The sequence below is a fragment of the Pleurodeles waltl genome, chromosome 4_1 (genome assembly GCF_031143425.1).
Source record: "Pleurodeles waltl isolate 20211129_DDA chromosome 4_1, aPleWal1.hap1.20221129, whole genome shotgun sequence".
Classification (NCBI taxonomy): Eukaryota; Metazoa; Chordata; class Amphibia; order Caudata; family Salamandridae; genus Pleurodeles; species Pleurodeles waltl.
The window spans coordinates 967,695,332-967,719,280 of NC_090442.1; the positions used below are offsets into that span (position 1 = coordinate 967,695,332).

A 23,949-nucleotide genomic window follows, 5' to 3' on the forward strand; every position below is an offset into this window, starting at 1 on the left:
AAACACCCAGGCTGAAATAAATGATGCCTTCAGAGAATATTATAGCACATTATATAGAGCGCACACCCCCCCCCCACACAAGAACAACTGCGTAAGTTCCTTAGTGGAATACAAATAAAGCAACTCACACTAATACAGGCTGAGGAATTAAATAGACCAATAGACATCGCGGAAGTGCAGCAGGCATTACGTCAGTTGACACACGATAAAGCACCGGGAGGCGATGGCCTCCCCATAGAATATTATAACACCTTCCAAACGCAAACACTAGCGCCATACTTTGAAATGTTGGGTGAAGCCCTAGAACGAGGTCAACTACCCGAATCACAACGTGAGGCAATAATAGTGGTGCTGTATAAGCCAGGCCGAGACCCAATGGATGTCCGCTCATACCGGCCTCTGTCACAATTAAACACAGATTGCAAACTACTAGGCAAAATACTAGCAAATCGCCTTCTCCCGCTGCTGTCGGCTCTGGTGCACCACGACCAATCGGGATTCATACCCGGCCGCAACACACATGTCAATATTAGGAACTTACTACGATTAATGGCAAACACCCCTGAAAATGAAAACAGACGAGTAGCGGTGTCACTGGACATTGAAAAAGCGTTCGACACACTGGGTTGGCCTTTTCTGCTAGAAACACTTGAACTCATGGGCTTTGGCAAGACATTCATTGGGTGGATTAGAACTTTATACTCTGAACCAACAGCTAGAGTTAAAACAGGCGAAACTATATCTGAGAGGTTTAGAGTGGAAAGAGGCACAAGGCAGGGATGCCCATTATCTCCACTGCTGTTTGCTCTCACCATTGAGCCCCTGGCCGCCCGACTTCGTACATATGCGTCCGACTGGGGCATTCAAGGCGGCCCACAGCACCGTATAGTTTCCCTGTATGCAGATGATGCATTGATATTTTTGCGTAATTATGCCGCCTCCCTTCCTGGTATGCTCGAGCTGCTAGATCAATTTGGTACTATATCCGGGCTTAAGGTCAACTGGTCGAAATCCTGTCTATTCCCAATGCGTGCGATTCCAGACTCATGCCATATAGTCCACTCTCCGACTGAGCTGCAATGGTGCTACACTACATTTAAGTACTTGGGCATAAACATTTACCATGACCCCCAGGATCTAAAGGAAGGCAATCTTGGACGCGCGATCAGAGCCCTTCGCGGATCCTTACCCTTCTGGTGCTCGCTCCCACTCTCCCCTCTGGGCAGAGTGGCCATTGCAAAGATGGTGGTCTTACCACGCCTGCTATACTTCTTTTCCGCGCTACCACTGACACTCCCTGCCTCCTTCTTTAAATCCCTATCCATCATATTTGTCAGACCTAATTTGGGGAAACGGCTGTCGAAGAGTGGCCCAAAACAAAATACACTACCCACTGGCACAAGGCGGGATGGGGGTACAACGACTAGAACTATACTATGCATCCGCCCAGCTGCAGTGGGTGCTTAAATGGATACGCGATCCTGCAAACACAGAAGCACAAAGTATATACAGCGAATTAGGACATACTAATATAATACGCCACCTATCAGATAGGGACGACACATGGCGTACGCAAAATATACTACTGCATAATGCACGACGAATATGGCACAAATATGTGCAGTGTGGTGACAGGACACCACAATACTCCCCCAAGATACCCCTATTAGACATACCCAAAGTCGAAATAATAGCTGCAAAACTAGATTTATCAACCTGGCCAGAGAAAGGCATACAAACAGTGGGCGACTTATTCAACGACGAGCAAATAAGCACATACGAGGCACTAGATGCCGCTCACAACCTAGGACAAGGTGATTTCATCACGTTCAGAGCGGTGCGACAATTAATACGCGCTACATGGAAATGCGGGAACAAAGAACCTACTGTAGCCCCAATCCTACACGAATTATTAAATAACCTGCAAAACCTACCGAATATCTCGGGAATATATAGAACCCTGACCACACAATACACAAGGCCAAGAACAAGCTAAAAGCAGATGGGACCAGACCCTCACTTACACTTTCTCACAACACGAGTGGACCCAGGCTATAACATCGACACACACAGTATCACGTAACCCCAGGCTAAGATACACACAGTTCAACTACTTACATCAGACATACCTATCACCACACTGACTCGCACAAATGTTTCCTCAATCAACCCAGAAATGCCCAAGATGCGGCACCATCGAAGCCACTTTCTTTCACATGACCTGGGAATGTCCCCCGATCTTGAATGCTTGGAGCAACATAATAACTCAAATAACCGCATGGCTCGAAGTTCCATTGGCCCTCAGCCCAGCGCTATGTTTACTGTGAATAAGAGAAAGACCTAAAGGCAAAAAGCAAATACACAAATGTATAGACTTAGCGTTAGTCTTGTACAGGCGACTAATAGCTATGCACTGGAAAGCTCCCAATGCACCAGGGTTGACACTATGGCACACAGAACTATTGCGCTGGGCAAAAGCAGAGACATACACATTGCAGTCGCTACAGGATAGAGGGATCAAAGTGAAGGGCCTTACAACCTGGAACTCCTTTGTCACAACACTTGAAAGCTAGGACAATGAGCGCCCCCCCTGACCACAAAAACACAAAACACTCAAATGAACAGCAAACAATAGGAGTAACAGCAAGCAGTGCAAAACCTATATGATAACACTAAACACACCCCGCACACCCACTAACCGAAAGAAACCGAATAACACCGCTACAACAATGAAGCCAATTCTTCTGGCTCCCTATATCTGCCCCTTCCCACGCTCTCTACCACTATTACATTTAACTTTTCTCTTTAGTTCCTATCTCTCTCCTCTCACTCAAACTATCTCCGTGAATACTAGCAGCAAACACCAAACTAGTCATTAATATAAGAAAGCAGACCGCAAAGGTGTGACTGTAATATTGGTGCTATACATAAGTGTACTATTCCAAAGGTATTCATACTGCGTATGGAGATTGTTTCTAATTTTGCTATTTTGTTTATCCCTGTGTGTAATGTTCAATAAATACAATTAAAAAGATGTTTAAAAAAAACAAATACAAGATGAAAGGGATTTACATTTTGAGCTCTGTGGCAAACACTATAGGAATGGTTTATGTTGTTTAAAATATATATACCTACTTACACAGAGAATCTGGTTTTCATTGCAAACATTTCTATTTATTTTTTTAGTGCTTAGATGTATGTGCATCAACATGTTTTTTTATTTTTAAAATTTGATTTAATGTCACCTTTTGCTTTCTGGTGTTCTGTGTTTCATAAACTCTGACAAATATAACAGACAGTGGTATAATGTAGTGAGCTCTGTTACAAACATCACAAAAGAGGCTTTTCGTTGTTCAACACTCAAAACTTTCTCATACTCACCTCTAGTTCAGGAAGAGCCAGAAAAGTCTAGCTTTCATTGTTTACGTTTCTCATTTTATGTTCAGTATTTTGTTTTTTGTCTTAATTAAAGTCGATTTAATTTTTGGAAAAAATAATAAAAAAATACTGTCCCATTAAAGGTTTTAAAGCACAACCCATATATCTATACATACACTTCACTTTGTGCTAGGGTGCTGACCACATACTTGTAATTCCATAGTAAAACAGCCCTTTACCTTAAGATATGTATTTTGAAACCTATGCTTACAAGTATCTTAAACATCTAGTTTAAAGAAAACTGTGCCACTATTATAGAACCTATGCTTCCCACTGGCGTACCCAGAACCGTTATTTCCACTGCTAGACAGGCAATATAATGGTTCTACTCAGCAACAACACCGTATCTGGCCCATTAAAGCATTCTTCAGTTGCTCCTCTTTCTGAGACAGTTGTGGCCCAGGCAGCCTTATCATCATCGCTGCTGTGAGCCTAATTCTGACCTATGAGCAATCAGGTTCTCAAGAGAATTTTGCTTGATGTCTTTCCTACTTAGTCTCTACTGTGTTCTTTCATATTCTGGTGTTTTAGCAACTGTAACATCTAGGCAGGTTTTCCCTATCTGCCAGCAAACAATAACTTTATCACCAACTTGGAAGTGTTAAAGCAATTAGTACCGAAATCTAGTACTGCATTTTATAATTAAATTTATGTTAGTCATCCACTTCATACAGTGTGATTGGATCACTTTACAATTCTTTTTGACATATTTATGGTGGCTTAATTTGCTTATCACAGGGTGCTAATTTTGTATTACTACCTAGGATATTCTTGCAAAGTATGGGTGTCCATAGCAGGCAGGTCTGGGCCAGTAAAATCCATGCCAGATTTTCAGATTCCCACACAGCATAAGTGTAAAAAAAGAGAATCAATCTAAATGAGCATAATCCAAATAAAAATAAATTAGACAGCCAGTGATTACCACAATGTCTGTCATGGATCCAAAACTACACTGGATATCACTGCAGGTAACATCTGTACTTCAGATATTAAAGCTCATTTTCTATGTTGGAAATGACCTCTCTCAAGGGTCTCCCCTGAACTGTTTGCCTTCCTCATCTTCTTTTTCTGACCTCATTTTTGCTGCCTTTGGGACTCTGCGCACTTTACCAGTGCTAATGTGCATGTGCTCTCTCCCTAAAAACATGGTGGCATTGGCTTATACCCAATTGGCATATTTGATTTACTTGTAAGTCCCTAGTAAAGTGCACTAAATGTGCCCAGTGCTGGTAAATTGAATGCTACTAGTGGACCTGCAGCACTGATTGTGCCACCCAAATAAGAAGCCCCTTAACCTTGTCTCAGTCCTCCCACTGCAAGGCCTGTGTGTGCAGTTTCACCTCCACTTTGACTTGGCATTTAAAAGTGCTTGCCAAGCCTTAAACTCCCCTCTTTCTACATATGTCACCCCTAAGGTGTAGGTAAAAGACAGGACATATACAGGTGTGTTTTATATGTCCTGGTAGTGGAAAACTCCTAAATTAGTTTTCCACTACTGTGAGGCTTTCACCTTTCATAGACTAGCATTACTAGCATCACATACTGGCTAAGTGGTAGATTCTGCTCAGAAAGGGGTAAATAGGTCATGTTTAGTGTGGCCAGAATGGTATTAGAAAATCCTGCTTATTGGTGAGGTTGGATTTTATATTACTATTTTAGAAATACCACTTTTAGAAAGTGAGCATTTCTCTGCACTTAAAATCCATCTGTGCCTTACAGCCTGTCTCCAATCCATGTCTGAGCTGGGCTGGTTGACAGCTCCCTTGTGCATTCCACCCCGACAACCACAAACACAGGACACTCAGACACATCTGCATTTATCTGCATACTAAATGGGTCTTCCTGGGCTGGAAGAATGGAGGGCCTGACACATTTGACACATTTCAAAGGCTAGTGGCCTGCCCTCACACAATGTACTGCCAAACCCCATACTGGGACTTTGGCAGACATACCTGTACTGAAAGCGGACCTTTTGCACTTCAAAACCACTCTTTGAAGTCTCTCCCATTTCAAAGGAATTTTTGGGTATATAAACTGGGTCCCTGACCACACAAAATCAGACACTTCTCGACCAGAACCTGCAACCTGTCAAGAGGAATTGCCTGGCTGCCCAAAGGACTCACCTGGACTGCTTTCCTGTGAAGGACTGTTGCCTTGCTGTTGCCCTGGTGCCTTGCTGGCCTCTGACCTTGCTGAGAAGTGCTCTCCAAGGGCTTGACTTGAGCTTGCATCCTATTTTCCGAAGTCTCAGGGCTAAGAAGACTTCACTTCTTCAAGGAAACTCCTTGTGTGCTGAAAATCGATGCACAGCCTGCTGGAAACGATGCACAGCCTGCCTTGCGACAAGGAAATCGCTGCACAGCCGAACTGGAATGACGCAGCCCACCTTCTCGAGTGAAGATTGACGCAGCACCTGCATTGCAACTGGAAATTCACTGCACAGCCCTGTCGGATCGACGCCAAAATGACGCAGCCCGACTTCCTGAGTGAAGAAATGAAGCAGCGCCTGCCGCTCAACAGACAATTTGACGCAATGCCTACCGGATCAACTCAATGCTGACACTTCATCCCGCATGCTCAGGATTTCCGTGCATCGTCCTTGGGCATCAAAAGATACCTGCATCGCAGTGAGGAACCAAGACTGCATGCTGGAAATCGACACAAAGCCCTTTGCAGCGTGCAAAGAAACAATGCATTGTCTGTGCTGTGTAGGAGAATCTGCCGCTCACCTTATTTTTCCACACATCTCCTCCTCTGCAGTCTCCGTGCATGCAATTTTGACGCAAATCAGGTAGTTTGTGCACAAAAGAGACATCTGTTGATTTTTAAGATTTAAGACTTTTCTTAACATTGCAAAAGTGATATTTCATTTTGTGCTTATTGAATGTTTAGCGTTTGACCTTAATTTAACTAGATAAATATAATATTTTTCTAAAACTATGTGGTATATTTTTGTGGTGTTTTCACTGTGTTATTGCATGATTTATTGCACAAATACTTTACACATTGCCTTCTAAGTTAAACCTGACTGCTCAGTGTGAAGTTACCAGAGGGTGGGTACAGGATAATTTGGATTGTGTGTGACTTATCCTGACTAAGATTGTGGTCCCTGTTTGGGAAAACGTGAATACCTCTGCCAACTAGAGACCCCATTTCTAACATTCTTTATTATAACAGTTTCCTGTCACTGGTGATTGATCTTCTGGCACCTATAAAGAAAAGTAAGGGGCTCCTAGAAAGATATTCTATAATGGAAAATCAACTGAACTTGGAACCTGGGGGCTTAGGTCTTAATTCTGGCTTTAGCGAGTAGTCTTGACATTGTGTAGCTCTCTGAAAAACACTTAACAACAATATGCCTTCAACTTTAAATATGTGCAATGTAAATATGTAACTGCACAGAATTCTCTCCGATCTCCTTGTTTCATTATGGGCTCTTTAATCCAATCTAATGGCACTGGAATGTAAGCATTCAACTTCTTGAGTTCCCTGAAAGGGACACGGCTGTAAGAGCATGGTCACTACTTGTAGGATTATGCACACATCCCAAATAACTAGGAGTATGGAAAAATGCTGCCAACATACCTGATTATGGTCCAGCGTAGGACTATATTAGCAACTGTCCACTTCAAAGCGCTAGTTGTAGTAAAGATAACAATTCAATGTACATCCTCAGTTTTTTTATCATTATGTCCTACTGCTTTTAACTTCAGAATTCTGTCAGTATTGGAACGTTTACTCTACTCTGTTGGCATCATTCTGCTTACAGTTCGTTACCTTAGCAGAGTGATGAATTCTCTCAGCCTAGACTGTGCAATTGTGTAGTTCCTTTCCTGCTTAATAAGGGGACTTAATTATCATCTCAAGTTTAGAAGAACCTATTGAGAGCTCAATAGATATTTCGTGGCATGGGGTTCTTCTTCCTCCTATTGCAGTGATGAAAGGCATATTTTCATCAATAAATTCTAACAACACAACATGGTGTATGTACGTACAGGTAAATTTGTGGGATACACATTTTTTCACATACGATAGTATGCACCACACGTGTGACATTTTGTTTCAGTGGTGATACGTTTTGTTGTTTTGTGTTGCTATGTTTTTGTGCTGCATTACTGCAATGTGATATTGTGGTTTGTTTACTATGGCTATTGTATTATGTTTTGTTGCTTTGCACCATGTTATATTTGAAATATGTTGTAAAGTTGCTCTGTGTATATTATTGTATTATGTTTTGTTGTTTGGGTTATATATTACCAAATGCTGATACATTTCGTGCCAAATGCAGCTGAAGCTTTCAAAGTTGTTGTGACAACCAACCATTTACATTCACATGCTAAAAGTACTCAATGCACATTGACTACCACAACACTAGCAAACAGAGAAATCTGCAAAGTAGGGCTGACCACCGTTCATTAAAACAATTAGGGAGCTACTGACTATTGAACTAGGGAACCAGCATGGAATACGGGCCTCAACATCATCCAATTCTGGAAAAAAAACACTTTCCCTTCCTACTCCTTTTAATAAAATAAGTAACATTGGTTTCTTATGTACAATATCTGGTTCCCAAATAAAGTGCTCTAATGTCCTAGGTCCAAATTGATATCAACCACAACTTGAGTACTATGATAGCAACAGGCACGAACCACATAAGCATTTTTGGGCTGTTGAGATGAATGCCTAGAGCAAGAGAGCTTTTGTCGGCAGTACACATTTGATTTGAAAAGCACCATACATAACAGACACAGAGGGTTGAAGAATACATAAATGAAGACCATGTCGAATTTTTGGGCATGATAATCATCTCCACCCAAATTTTATAAAATTATATTTTATAAAATTGTATTGGTTTTCAGACACAGTGATAACATTTTCCAATGTACAACGTGTTGTAAAATTTCTCAACATTTAATCACACCCTCATACTCTGGGTAAATGTTGCAATTCCACTGCATTAGTTTCAGAAGCTCTACTGCAATTCTGGTTGTTTAGTCCAATGAGCACAATGCCTCAAGTATGTCTATCATCAGTTACTGATTTTTGATAAAACACAATATGTGTTCCAGAAACTGCGCAATTGACATAACATGTCAAAACTAATCATCTATTTTTAGTCGAGTCTGCAGGCAGCGCAAATGCCCTGTCTCTATGGCGATGATCTTTTGTGTTTAAAACAAATTCTACTAAAGGGTTTTTTGCACACCCACCACTTACCATTTGTTGCCAACAATAATCACTCTTCTTTGTTGCCTGCTAATTCAGCAGCGCTGCAATGCCATCGCTTCCTGGTGTTTGTGTGGAGCATCGACCAACTACAGATTTATTTAACTAATAGGTGTTCCCTCTGCTATGATTAAGGCACTGTTTATTCCTTTTTGGTATGTTAATACAGCCCCAACCCGAACCCACAAGAAGGTACTGGGGCGCTTGTCATAAGCACCACCTACTATACACAAGGTCACATTCATATTTTTCAAAGCTGGGAGAATAAATAATATGCCCATAATCACAGCAGTGGCGTAACAAAACTTGAGAGGGCCCCCTTCAAAGTATCTTGATGGGGGCCCTCCCCCTGGACCCAGACAGGGACTGCCTCCTGTGCACAGTGTCATGTGCTGATTGGGCCCCCTGGAGCTCGGGGGCCGCCCTGCACCCCAGGGGATGTGAAGGCCTCTGTTACACCATTGAATCACAGGAAGTTGAGGCGAGCAGAGACTTTTCAAAAAAAGCTTTTGCATTTAAATTATTATTTTTTATTTACCACTCCAAGATTAGCCTCTACCGCACTGGAACGGTATATAAAAAAACAAGCAGCGGTGTAATGCTGTGTGCGTCATCAGCATAAACAACTGGTCTAAGCAGTAGTCTTAAATCTAGCCTCTACTTTTATGCAGAAGTTGCCTAAAATGAAATGAAATTAGAAAAGTGACTCTGCAAATAAACATTGTGTGCGCTACATTCCTAGTGTGCCGATATAGCTTCTGTGGGTCCACAGGCACAGTCACTGAAGCAGGAGGGCACCACCACGGAGCAGCTTCAAGGGACCTGACAGGAGCCCATGCTATCGGGAGGCCATGGCCTCTTCACTTTGCATGAGCTGAACTGTTTACCTTCACTATGAATAAAAAAAACAATATCTGAAAAATAATTGCCACCAGCGCAGCAATTTACCAAGACAGATAAATGGCAGAACATTGGGTGACCAAGTATAAACCGTACCGGGGACCGTGCACAAAAAAATATTTGCACTAAGTTACTCGGCATTAGCTGAACACGCCTAAACTAATCAATGCAGTGTTATAGCGGGCGTGTTTGAAAGGAACCAAGCTTTTTAACTTCTGGCTAGAGGCAGTTGACAGAGTTGTCCAACGGATTTTTCATAAAGTAGAGGGATTGCTAGATAGTTGCTCCAGTTTTTATTCCGCACAATACCGTCTGTTTATTTACTTAGTGGTCGATTGGCTCCAGGTTCCCAGAGAGAATTCCAGACAGTCCTATGTTTTTTTCAGTCTGCAGGAGTGTGCATGCCAGGAATTGTGTTTCTTTTGGAGATATCAAACTACATGAACACCATTCTAGGCCCTCTGTAGCTAATGTTTCTGAATGAATCTCATCCTTGTGACTGGACGTCAGTTAAGGGATAAGGGGCTATTTCATTTTTTCCCCTGTGCAGCATCAGCATTGTAATAGCACAGAATCAAATCACATCAAGTTTTTGTTTAAAATGCAGTTTTGAAAAGTTGCCAATTGAAAGCTTTTCCTGCCTATGATCGGAGACAAGTTTAGGAGACCCTAAAGTACTGCTTTCATTAAGCATTTTTTACAAATTAATACTCCCATTTAATCATGACCTCACTAGTACAACTGCTTATATATTATAAATTAGGGCCATGCAGTATTTGTCATCAATTACAAACCCCATTTCTCTGCATTTATATTAGGTGTGCCTTAATCAGTGGCCCCACAATGCTGCTGCTTAATGATCATAGGCCTACAGTGCTGCTAGTTAGTTACTAGGCCCACAGAATGCTGCTCTTTATTAATCATTTCCCTCTCAGTCATACACCTTAGGTCTCTCCTACAAACCTATTGTGTACAATCCCAATAGTTACATTAACAGTGAGCTTTGAGTCAACTCGTCACTCATCATTTCCAATTGCAATTGTTGCTTCACATCTGATACTTTGTTTTTGACTTCCTTACCTACAGCGTACATGGCCTTTACATGTGTTTTACGGCCTCTTCCTGATGAGGACCGACCATCTTGAAATGGTGAAATAAAAGATAGATAGATAGATAGGTTTAATTATGTCGGCGCCAATAGTTTTGGCTTTTTTATGATACTGTTAACATAAGGAACAATATATATATTTTTTCTTTTTTTCACAGAGGCGGTTTAGTAACTGCAAAATACATTGAAAAGCCTACACCTCAGCTAATGCTTTTGAAAGGCGAGACCTGTTGGCTTTGCCAATGCTTATTAAAACAATAAGGACTCATGCGCGGGTGGCTTTGTTTATCTGCCAATAAGGCTCTGAGTCTATGCGCCAGTTTCAAAACTGAAAGAAGCGCAGATTCCCCACATGAATAAATAACGCTTACAGTATGTGGGGTTTCCCAATGGGCTGTTTGAAATGTACGTCTTTTTCACTAGAACTGTCTGACAAATAATAGTGTTCTCTTGGACCTAGAAATATAAACGCGTGCAGACTTGTAACTCCTCAAAACAAACTCAAAATGCTATGTACGAAAAAAGATAATATGGAAGTGTTGGTGGTGATCTTTCCATGTGGCTTTACATCCCGCAAGCCTGTTTAAATCTTCTACTCTATAAACTTTGGTATATTTGTTCTTTAGCTCAGAGAACAGGAAATCGATATGTGGGCATTAAGCAATATCCTTGGATTATTGACTTGGTCTCTGCCTAACAAGTGTCCATGATAACACTGCTCAAACAATGAAGCACGCGCGTCAACAACCACTGAAATCAATGCAGGACCCGCTGCCTTTGAGCTTAAACTCAAGCGGCAGAAAAAAAAAAATCACCAAAACAAAAGGAGCTTAAGTCGAGCAAGATAGGATTGTAATGAATTTAATTACCTTTTTCCACACTTGACAGTTATGGTGATGGAAATTTAGCAAAAGGATAAGTTTATAATGTGGGGTTAATTTCATGCTATTTACAGGCAATCCGGTTAGGCAGATGAACGATCCAAAGACATTTTGCAAAGTATTTCTTTATAACAGCGGAATGTTTATAAACATCCTTAGGCACGTATAGGATCTCACTCTTGTATCTAGCCAGGGTAGCAACCTTCCAGGCAAACGTTTTTCCCTTTCACTAAGAATTAAGTTTACAAGCTTTAGTGAATAGTGGCCATATGATACACTAATAAATACATTCAAAGAGGCTGCCCTTTTTGTTGACAGACATTGGCAATGCTTTGTTTAGGAAAGCCTTCAATCTCAGAAGATTTTGGGAGCACCTCCCTCGAAGAGGGCCTCCCTCCTCCATTAGGGCTCTGAACCCAACACCGGTTCCATAAACAATACTAACAAGATATCTATTGAGTGACCAAGTTTGCACCGAGAACGAGAGATGGAAATAAACAAAAAGGTAGTCCTTTTAACAAAGAGAAGGTCCTTGGGAAGTGTTAAGAGATAAGAAAGTAACCAAATATGTGATCAATTGGCATATCTGATTTACTTAGGACTCCCTGGTACAATGGTGTTACATGTACACAGGGCCTGTAAATCAAATGCTAGTAGTGGGCCTGGAGCAGTGATTTTGCCACCTACTTAAGTGGCATGTTCAAACCTGTCTCAGGTCTGCCATTGCTCACTGCGTGCAGTTTTAAACTGCTATTTTGACATGGAAAAATAACATTTTGCCAGGCCCAAACCTTCCTTTTTTCAATATATATGTCACCCCTAGGGTAAGCCCTGGACAGCCCAGAGGGCAAGGTATAGTGTATTTAAATAGGACATGGAGTTTTAAGTGTCCTGAGAGTAAAAAACTCTTAAATTATTCAGTACTTTCTTGCTTCGCCCATGGGATAACATTGGAGTTACCATAGTAAATTTAATAAGTGATAATTTACAAGAGAGAGCAGTTAACCAGTTCATGTTTAGTGTCTTTGGAATTGTAATGCAAAATCCTCTCATGGTAGGGTCAGATTTTAAATTACAATTTCAAAAAAGGCGCTTTTAGAAAGTTAGTGCCTGCGACCTGTCTCTTGATCACATGACTGGATGTAGATGACAGTTGGGCTTTGCATATTTCTCTTAGACAGCCATACAATTGAGAGCTTAGGTGTGGATGCGTGAGCCATCATTGACAGAATAGGAAGGCAGAGCTGGGCTCATCCCTAACTACACTTCAATAGGCTCTGTCCGGCTTTCAGACAAAGAGCTGCATACCCCCTTTGTTAGCATGGAGAAAGGGCAGGGAAGGCAGAAAACCTGTGCACTTCAAATGGAAATCTCTTGAAGATCCTCCCACTTAAATGGAAGACCCAGGTATAAATATTGAACCTCAGACATCAACTCTTCAGTACACTTCTGGACCTGTGGCTACTCTGACAGGAAGAAGGAATACTGTGCTGCTGAAAGGACTTCCAATCTGATGGAATGCTGCTCTGAAGGACTGCTGCCCTACTGTGCTGACCTGCTGGTATCTTCCCTGGATGAGAAGAACTGTGCCTGTATCTGCTGAACACAGGTCTCCAGAGTGACTCCAAGCACTAGTGGGCTGGCCTCTGGATTAGAGCCTCAGGGATGGAAGACTCCAACAACATTGAACCTAGCAACTGCCCTCTGCCATTGGTGATTTCTACCCTGCCAAGTGGTGCCACCCCAGTTTTAGACCCTTGGAAGTTGGTCAGAGTTTTCTTTGCTAGTCCATCTGTTGGATTCAGCAGAACTGGCATCTCCTCAGCAGCCCTGCACAATACTGAGGAGAACAAACACAACTCCTTTGCTGCGAGGATTTGCAAGGACTCCACACTGACCTTGCACCCTACATCAGAACCTTCCCAAACGCAGGCAGTCGCATTGCAAAACTCTCAACAGCAGTTTTGATGATGATGCAGGTTCTCGCATTGCGCAGTTCCTCAGAACAGATGCATCACCTCGACTGCATGATGCATCATCGATGCCAGACTTCACATCACAAGCTCTCAACAATGGGATCCTCGACGATGACACAGGACCTTGAATCGCAGCTTTCCAGTTCCTTGGAACCAACAGATCACCTTGGCTTTGTGAAGCATCCTCAACGTTGGACGTCGAAACGCTCTGCAACCAGGATTTAAGGTACTCTCCTCAGTGAGCCTAAATGGGTCCCTGTAGCTGCCCAGCGTACCATCTCAGGCGGCCTGAAATTGTGACTTTGCTCCAGTTTGACGCAACCAGAAATCCATAGTTGACACTTTGTGCTTTTTGACTCTAGCTTCACTGAAATATTTAGAATTGCATGTCTACAGTTCTTCTGATTGGCTTTTTGTCATTTTGATCTTGTTTTATTTAGTAAAATATATCTATTTTTCTAGAGTGCTGTTGTAATTTTCTTGTTTTGTGTTTTAATTTTTATTACTGTTTGAAGAGCTACATAAATACTTCACACATTGCCTATAAGTTAAGCCTGACTGCTCTGTGTTAAGCTACCAGAGAGTTGAACACAGGTTAATTTGGGGTTTGCTCGTGCCTCAATTTAACAAGGACTAACCCCTGCTTACCCCTTTAGTAGCTTTGCACAAGCAGTATGCTTAGCTAAGTAGTCTTAGCTTCAGAGTGCTAGGTGTAAAGTATTTGTACCAACACAGACAGTAACTTAATGAAAACACTACAAAATGAAAACACCAGTTTAGAAAAATAGAGAATATTTATCTACACAAAACAAGACGAAAACGACAAAAATCCACAATACACAAGTCAAGTTAACACTAAAAATGCAAAAAAGAGTCTTCATGTAATTTTAAACACACCGTAAGATGTTAGCGTGAAAATGTACCTTGAGCACGTCAAAAATAACTCGGCTTGGGCGTGTGTGCGTCAAAAAGGGCTTGCGATGTGTCGATTTCACTCATGGGCAAGACCTTGCGTCATTTCTCCTTTCATCCGGTCGACGGGCGTAGTTTCTTCTCTCCACAGGAGAGCAATGTGTCGATCTGGTCAGCACTCTAGGGTCAGAGCAGGCCTTGCATCGTTTTTACACACCCAGCGGTGTTTGTGTCTGAAATCCAGCTGCACGTTGATCCGAAAACCAAGCAGCGTGGGTTGCGATCTCACCAGCCTCTGTCAGCGATGCTGTGCGTCGTTTCTCTAGCCCTGGGCATCAATCTTTGGGTTGTGTTGCAGACGAGCATCGACTTTCAGCTGTGAAGCCGGCGGCGGTGTGTCGATTTTTCAGCCGCAGATCAAAGTTGCGTCGATCTTTGCCCCGCACAGCAGTCAATACGTGGATTTCTTGCTCTTGGGCTGCCAGCTTCTCCTTTCAGGGTTCCAGGAACTGGATGGGCACCACTTGGCAGAGTAGGAGTCTCTCCAGAGACTCCAGGTGCTGGCATAGAGAAGTCTTTGCTGTCCCTGAGACTTCAAACAACAGGAGGCAAGCTCTAAATCAAGCCCTTGGAGAGTTCTTTACAAGATGAAAGGCAACACAAATTCCAGTCCTTGTCCTCTAGCACAGGCAGAAGCAGCAACTGCAGGATAGCTCCACAAAGCACAGTCACAGGCAGGGCAGCTCTTGTTCCTCAGCTCTTCTGCATGCAGAGGTTCCTCTTGGTTTCCAGAAGTGTTCTAAAGTCTGTGGTTTTGGGTGCCCTTCTTATATCGATTTTCTCCTTTGAAGTAGGCCTACTTCAAAGCAAAGTCTCTCTTGATTGTGAAATCGTGCCTTGCCCAGGCCAACCCCCAGACACTCACCAGGGGGTTGGAGACCGCATTGTTTGAGGGCAGGCACAGGCCATTCCGGTGTGAGTGACCACTCTTCCCCTCACCCCTCCTAGCACAGATGACTCATCAGAAAATGCATACTACACCCCAGCTCCCTTTGTGTCACTGTCTAGTGAGAGGTGCAACCAGCCCAACTGTCAAACTGGCCCAGACAGGGAATCCACAAACAGGCAGAGTCACAGAAGTGGTATAAGCAAGAAAATGTTCACTATCTAAAAGTGGCATTTTCAAACAGACAATCTTAAAATCAACTTTACTAAAAGATTAAATTTTGAAATTGTGAGCTCAGAGACCCCAAATTCCACATGTCTATGCGCTCCCAAAGGGAATCCACACTTTAATCATATTTAAAGGTAGCCCCCATGTTAACCTATGAGAGGGACAGGCCTTGCAACAGTGAAAAACGAATTTAGCAATATTTCACTGTCAGGACATATAAAACACATTACTATATGTCCTACCTTAACCATACACTGCACCCTGCCCTTGGGGCTACTTAGGGCCTACCTTAGGGGTGTCTGACATGTAAGAAAAGGGAAGGTTTAGGCCTGGCAAGTGGGTACACTTGCCAAGTCGAATTTACAGTTAAATTGCACACGCAGACACTGCGGTGGCAGGTCTGAGACATGATCACAGAGCTACTTATGTGGATGGCACAACCAGTGCTGCAGGCCCACTAGTAGCATTTGATTTACAGGCCCTGGGCACCTCTAGTGCACTTTACTAGGGACTTACTAGTAGATCAAATATGCCAATCGTGGATAAGCCACTTACATACACATTTTGTAAAGGAGCACATGCACTTTAGCACTGGTTAGCAGTGGTAAAGTACCCAGAGTAACAAAAACAGCAAAAACAGAGTCCAGCACACATCAACAACATGGGAAACAGAGGCAAAAAGTTAAGGGAGACCACGCCAAGGATGAAAAGTCTAACATATACATATTATTTTTCTTAATTATCTAACACACTGCTAAATATGACACTTAGGGTAAGCACCACCAAAATAGCATAGGAGCCTCATGTATAATAGATTAGGAGTTACATTTTTATGATCCTGATGAATTGCCACTGATCCCAGGCAAGGACAGCTAGGCAGGAAACATTTCGATCTCACACTAATGTTTATACTGAACTCATGAAAAATGTGGGTACATCTCTTTTTAACCTTAACTAGGACTTCTCTGGACAATTAAGGTATTTTGTATACCCTTAGTTCATGTTATTAATTTGACATTTATCCCCCCAATCTACTCCTAAATTAGCCCAAGGAATCCTGTAGGGCCCACATCAGAGACTTAGGGTCCTCAAGAACACACACGGTTATTAAAAATGATCTCCAGCAAAATGCCCCCTCGTGGGGCCCACTAGGCATTGCAGAGCCTGTCCAGTGAGTGGCTTGGTCCAATGATGAAGTTCTACCTCAGTGGGTGAGAACTCTGCTTCCTAAAAGGGATGCCCTGTGGCATATAAATAAACCCAGAGTCGTAATTAGGTTCACTAGGTAACATAATGTTTTCTGAACAGCACACTATTTATTGTTTGACGCTGTTAATGGAGGATGTGTGCTGCATCATAATTGATTCTCAGACCCCTCATTTTATTTTGATCAAAGCACTGTATGGCAGTAGGACATGGATCAGAATTGACTTATCACCCATATTGTGCGTATCAGAACTGGCAGTCAGCCACTTTGTGTGGATCAGAGTTGATGCATCACCTCTCCAGCTGGGATTTACCTCCATGCATCGCTTTCTTAATCATTGCATCTCAGACCCAACGCATCACCGCTATTGCATGGAAAAAAGCGATGCATCTTCACTACTGTGTGGAAAGGATCGGCGCATCGCCTCCACTACAGGGATTAACATGAACACACCACTTCAGTCTGCTCCCCGCATCCTTGACGCTGACACAACCAGGATTAAGGTACTTTTGTTCAGCAGGCCTCGTAGCTGGTCTGCACTCCACTGTAGTTGGCCTAAAATTTTGACTTTTCCCAGTCCAGTGCGACCAGATTCCCCGGTTGGCACTTCTCATTTCTAAGAGCTATTTCACAGTGTATTCTTCATATCTCAACTTCTTATTGGATTTCAGTTATTTTGGTCTTGTTTTATTTATTAAATTAAGTTCTATTTTTCTAACCAGGCGTGGTATCTTTTTGTGTGGATATTTCAATGTTTACCTGTTTGAAGTGTTGCACAAATACTTAAGATATTGCCTTATAAATTAAGCCTGACTACTCTGGGCCAGGCTCGCAGGGGATGAGCAAAGGTTAATTTAGGGTGTTTTTGTGGCTTACACTAACTAGGACTGCGGTTATTGCCTGGACAAGGTGCATACCTCTGCCAACCAGAAACCCAGTTTCTAACAGCCAGCCTGGCCAATAGTCTTCCGGACTTGTTGTGCTCATTATGCAGCTTTGTTATATAGGCCCAGAAATCTCATAATTTAAGACAGTGTAACACATTCAAAATACAGCAGAGTAATAGATAATTAGTACTGCAAATTACATCGCTGTTGGCAAAACACTCTCTGTGCACATCAGTGATTTGCTAATATGGATTGCACATCTGCCTCTGCAAGTATCCTGAAAATGTTTCAAAATAAGCCACATGTTGCAAGGAGCAAATCAATCAATCTTTAAAAAAGGCTGGTCCTCAAGTAAAACTTTTTTTAAGAGCACTCAAATGATTCACTTACAGTACTATTGTCCAGCTATACTGGCAAACAAAATAAAAATTGTATGCATGGCTTAAGGCAAACTCATGAAATAGTCCAATACTTTGGCATTGTTTCCCTGCACAAGCAGATCACTTATGTTTGTTCCTACAAGAAAACTGAGCAGCAGTTACTGAGGGATGCTGGGCAATGGTAATTCCCAAATTTGAAAGTATTTAAACAACCCAGATGTGGAGGAAGTTTGAGAGTTATTTTTTTTTAAATTCTTTTACCGAATAGATTGCCAAAGATCACAACAGCAATGCATAATAATGAGCAAATAAAAAGTATTGCTGGAGGCTCTCCTTTCCCCCCAAACGTAACAAATGAATAAAGATGGCATTTCAAATTGATTAGAATATTCAATATATTGTCATAGAAAAAGTACTGGAAATATTTTGTAGCGGACAAATTGCACAATTACAATGCCACAAATAGGAATGGCGTTATGTTATCTCCCAGCGCTGTAGCGGCGGCAATGCAAGGTGCTTGATGACAAATCTTAATCAAACCTATTTGTTGAAAGCCCCTAATCAAAATGGAAAAAAGCACTTAAGGGAGTCAAGTATGATAGGTCTTATGACATTTAAAACACCGCTAATGAAAATCTAGTGTACTAACAAAACAGCCTTTACTAATCAACTTCAGCTTTAAAATAACACATTCAAAAATATAGTTAGGCTTATGACTGGCATATGTTATTGTCATTGCACTAAAATAAATGTGATATCAAAGGGAATTTGCATTGTGTTGTCATACAGATAACCGTTATTCAATTACAAAAGAAAGCTTCATATCATGTGCCAGGCACAAAGGGAAGGCCACGCCTACACCATGATGCATCGAGGTGTTAAGCAATAGAGATGCTAGGCTAGATGGTCTTTTTCAGGACAACGCAAGATGCTGTGTGGTGCAGCTGTTAAACATTAAAGCTGTACACTTAAATGGTCAAACCTGCATGTAGTAATGCATCCACGATGAATGTGAAAAGACGAACCATCAATTCTATTACACACAAACATTCTAACATTCCTTAAAGACCTACTTACATAACTATTACTACACTGCAAAGTGTTTTCCAGTTACAGGCTGTTGTAAGAAGGTGGACTTCCCGAATACTACTTCAAATTGTGCACTTGCGACCAGATTACAAAAGACGTGACATGGCAATAGGTAATTTGGCACCATTATATGCACTGACAATTAATGCAAAAAGGTGCATTTAAAACGAGTGATGTAAGAAATCAATCAGTTTACCGTGTTCCCACCATATAATATGTTTGGACCCCAGGCATCTGGTATTCGACATCTGGAGGAGTAGCTTGGCCTGCTAGGTACAACCCAACTACATTTACTCTTCTCTAAAAGTTCAACACGTTTTAATGGCCATATTCGGCACAATGAAAGCCAGTTGTAATTAAGAGCAAACAGTTCCTTAGCTGCACAAAGTTAAAAGTTAGCGAGTAAGATTTAACAAGGCCCTTTTCTCTAATTGCAGCTAAAACGACTGTGTTTAAAGTCAAATATTTGCACAATAGGAAGCAAAGGTATGTGAATGAATCTGTGACACAGATCAAAATCTCCAGTTTCTAATATTTTAGGAAATTTTGCAAGCTTCTGATTGTCTACAGCAGCAGCTCAAAGCACAAACTGACAACAGATGGAACATGGAAAACTGGAGACATTTTTTTGATCGTTAGACGAAGTGCTGATAGGTCTTGGAGGTGTGTGGTGGGAGAGGGAAAATGATAAAATGTAAGCAGGCTTCTGACAACTTGAATTGCTATAGATAAAAGGCCCATGGATAGCTTCTGCAGTAAAACCTATTTCTGAAACAGGAACTTCTCACATTGCTGAAGATATTAGGCAGGGCATCTGCAAAAGCTTGAGATTTTCTTTGGGGTTGTTGGCAATGACGGACTGAGTTACAATTTTTAAAAAAAGCCTTCATGGTCATTCTATAAGAACTGCCTTTATGGAAGAAGGAAAACACCTTGCCTGATAGGACACTGTGGAGAGATAAATTGTCTAGCTCTATCCTGTATCCTTCTGACTTTAGCTTCCTTACAAGGCCAAAGTAACTAAGTTCATGTCCAATGGAATCTATGCAACTCCTGAAGAGTGAAAGTTCAGAAAACAGTGAAGCAAGAGGAATCTTCCTCCATCAGGTAGAGAAAAAGTAGAGCAATTGCAACTAGAATCTAAGTAACCCTGTGCTTTCAGAAGGTTATATTTTGTTTCAGGAAAAATACATTTCTGATAAAGGATTGATAGTCTCACAAGCTTTTGCTGCACCATACATTGTGGCTTATTCTTGGAAATGTTTTGTGTCACAAGTTATTCTTTTATACATTACATTGCCTTCAAGTCATTCCTAGTCTATATGTCAAGTTCTTTAGTACTCAAAGATTACACCCTTGCTTTTATGTGGAGCACCTATGCATTGTGGTTAATTTATTCTATGCTATGTAGCTACTTGGTGTGTTTTCCTGTAAGCTTATCTTTCCTTTCCTTACACAGGTAGCTAAAAAGTAAGTTGATAACCACAGCTAAAGGCTCAATGTTTACTGGTAACCCAGGAATCAGGATGCTTAATTGAGGAGGGGAATGGCAGGTTAGTTTAAAGAGGAGCCTGCCTGCTGCAACATCGAGAGATGAATGCACTCAAATCCATGTACAGAAGGGCTAGAGGTCAAAGCTTTTGTACTGAAACCATTCCCCATATAGGTGCCACATCTCTCAGGACATGCAAAATAAGGAAGTCATTACCAGAGGTGGAAGTCTCAAGGGACTTACCCAGGACCTCAAAAAGGCCAACCAGACATTCAGTGTCCAGCCGTACAATTAAAATATTAACACACAGCTTTTCCCCATAGCTGTAGCATAAGCTAGTTCAGACCTGAACCAAAACTGCAAAACCATTAAGTAAATTAAAGTCTTCTTTTTTATTATAATGATTACTTCGAGTGCCTAAAATCTACTGAGCAATACGTAAGTGCTACTTAAATGTTCAGTGTATCTTAAATTCTAAAACTATATCACTATGGAGACTAAGGCTTGACTGCTTGATCTCACTAACCCTGAGAGTCAAAAGGAGGTGCTTGATGTTTTAGTGAGCTAGACACTAGTTCACAGATCCAGGGGTCTAGAGATAACAGCCAAAATTTGTCATATGAACTGTTGGACTTTTTTGCTTATGCAGGGTCACCCCTAATCTTTTTGCCCCCAGCCTCCTATTTTTTCTGTTGGCTTTTGAACTCTGAGCACTTTGCCACTGCTAACCAGTGCTAAAGTGCATATGCTCTCTGTGTAAATTGTATTGTTGATTGGTTTATCCATGATTGGCATATTTGATTTACTAGTAAGTCCCTAGTAAAGTGCACTGGAGGTGCCAGGGCCTGTAAATCAAATGCCACTAGTGGGCCTGCAGCACTGGTTGTGCCACCCACATAAGTAGCTCTGTAATCATGTCTCAGACCTGCTACTCCAGTGTCTGTGTGTGCAGTTTATCTGTAAATTCGACTTGCCAAGTGTACCCACTTGCCAGGCCTAAACCTTCCCTTTCTTACATGTCAGACACCCCTAAGGTAGGCCCTGGGTAGCCCCAAGGGTAGGGTGCAGTGCATGGTTAAGCTAGGACATATAGTAATGTGTTTTATATGTCCTGACAGTGAAATATAGCTAAATTCGTTTTTCGCTGTTGCAAGGCCTATCCCTTTCATAGGTTAACATGGGGGCTACCTTTAAATCTGATTAAAGTGTAGATTCCCTTTGGGAGTGGATGGACATGTGGAGTTTGGGTCTCTGAGCTCACAATTTAAAAATACAGATTTTGTAAAGTTGATTTTAAGATTGTGTGTTTGAAAATGCCACTTTTAGAAAGTGAGCATTTTCTTGCTTATACCATTTCTGTGACTCTGCCTGTTTGTGGATTCCCTGTCTGTGTCAGTTTGACAGTTGGGCTGGTTGCACCTCACACTAGACAGTGACACAAAGGGAGCTGGGGTGTAGTCTGCATTTCCTGATGAGCCATCTGTGCTAGCAGGGAGGGGAGGAGTGGTCACTTACACCTGAAAGGGCTGTGCCTGTCCTCACACAATGCAGTCTCCAACCCCCTGGTGAGTGTCTGGGGCCTGGCCTGGGCAAGGCAGGATTTCACATTCAAAAGAGGCTTTACTTTGAAGTAGACCTACTTCAAAGGAGAAATTAGGTATAAGAAGGGCACCCAAAACCACAGACTTTAGGAAACCTTCTGGAAACAAGAGGAACCTCTGCCTGGAGGCGAGCTGAAGAGCTGAGGAGGAAGAGCTGCCCTGCCTGTGACTGTGCTTGGTGGGGCTATCCTGCAGTTGCTGCTTCTGCCAGAATAAGAGGGCAAAGACTGAACTTTGTGTGCCTTCCATCTTGTGAAGAAATCTCCAAGGGATTGATGTAGAGCTTGCCTCCTGTTGTTTGAAATCTCAGGGACAGCAAAGACTTCTCTCTACCAGCACCTGGAGTCTCTGGAGAGACTCCTGATCTGACAAGTGGTGCCCTATCCAGTCCCTGGGCCCTAGAATGCTGTGAGTACTCCTTTAGAGTTTCATGAATCACCGTGCAACTCTTTGGCAAATGCCTGTGATGTGCGGATGTGCACATTTTTAGCGAAATCAGTCACTCAAAGTCAAGCTATAGAGTTGCTGATTCAGTAGTGGAAATCCCCACTGCTACTCGAGTAGACCGATGTTACATCAACTCAAGAAACAACAGGAAATTCTCGCACTAACGAAAGTGGTAAGGTAAAATTAGACAACAGACAAAGAAAAATAAATGTGTTTTGAAGAGCACATTAATGGCAGACCAGTAGTGAAAATCCAAAGGCAGTTACTGTGCTGTGTTTCTCAGCTCTGCTACTTGCACCACATGCACTAAGCATGGAGATTTTTTAAGTCGGTGTATTTGCTCAAGATGCAAAAATGAAAAGCTCAACTCCTTTCTACTTGACACATCGCAGAAAGCAGGATCATGATACAATTTGTACTTAGGTGAAATGTTCCCGCTTGTTGAAGAAACACATTTTCGAAATGTTGTAGTGAATTTATGATATTTTTATATGATGTTTGTTGCACAATTTAAATGCCAAACTCTTTCATAGGCCTGTTAGTAACAAATGCACTTAAAGCCAGACTCTCGGCTTACCTCTACCTCTTAATTTAGAGCTCGCCCACATCTACTCATGCATTAAATGTAACGACTTGGGAAATGCCTGCAGAAAAAGGCTACCTACATTATCATTATAAGCAGTGTATGGTTTGAGAGTTGCTCTCATCCGAGCATGTAGAGCTATGTGCTCTTGTGTCCACTTTACAATTATTTGGAGTGTGCAAGATTGGCAAAGCAAAATTATAGAGGAAAACCATCAGAATCTAGTGGAATTAGTGGCCGGTATATGTGTAATTGGAATCATTCAGGCATCAACGAAAGAGCTTACCTGGTATGTATCCCAGAGCCTTATGGTACACCGCAGAGGAACTTCTCTCATCAACAAGTTATTCATCCATCGAAAGGCAAATTGCAAATATTTCACGTCGTGCCTGAGCAAGTGCCTGTGTACTTGTTCTAGAAAGAGACACAGACGGTACTTGTAAATGAGTGTCAATTCTAATCAAAACATTATGACATAATAATTCTAATCAAAACATTATGACAATGTAAGAAAATGTTAAAATAGTGGTATATTTAGAAACATGCCAACAAAATGAGAAAAAAGATTATCTCCTTGACGTAATAATACACTTAGTAAACGCTATCAACGAACGGGCACAGAAGCAAAGGTCTGTGAGAAAGGTCTTT

At 41.8% G+C, this 23,949-nt stretch overlaps 1 protein-coding gene across 5 annotated transcripts in view; it reads right to left on the reverse strand.

Moving 5' to 3' along the window:
* Positions 1-23,949, reverse strand: part of TBC1D22A (TBC1 domain family member 22A) — a 1,763,002-nt gene that overhangs the window by 607,969 nt on the left and 1,131,084 nt on the right. For all 5 annotated transcript variants that reach the window (XM_069229720.1, XM_069229719.1, XM_069229718.1 and 2 more), the window contains exon 11: positions 23,588-23,715. In XM_069229720.1, the coding sequence (XP_069085821.1) occupies positions 23,588-23,715 (128 nt within the window). The remainder of the gene's footprint in view (positions 1-23,587; positions 23,716-23,949) is intronic.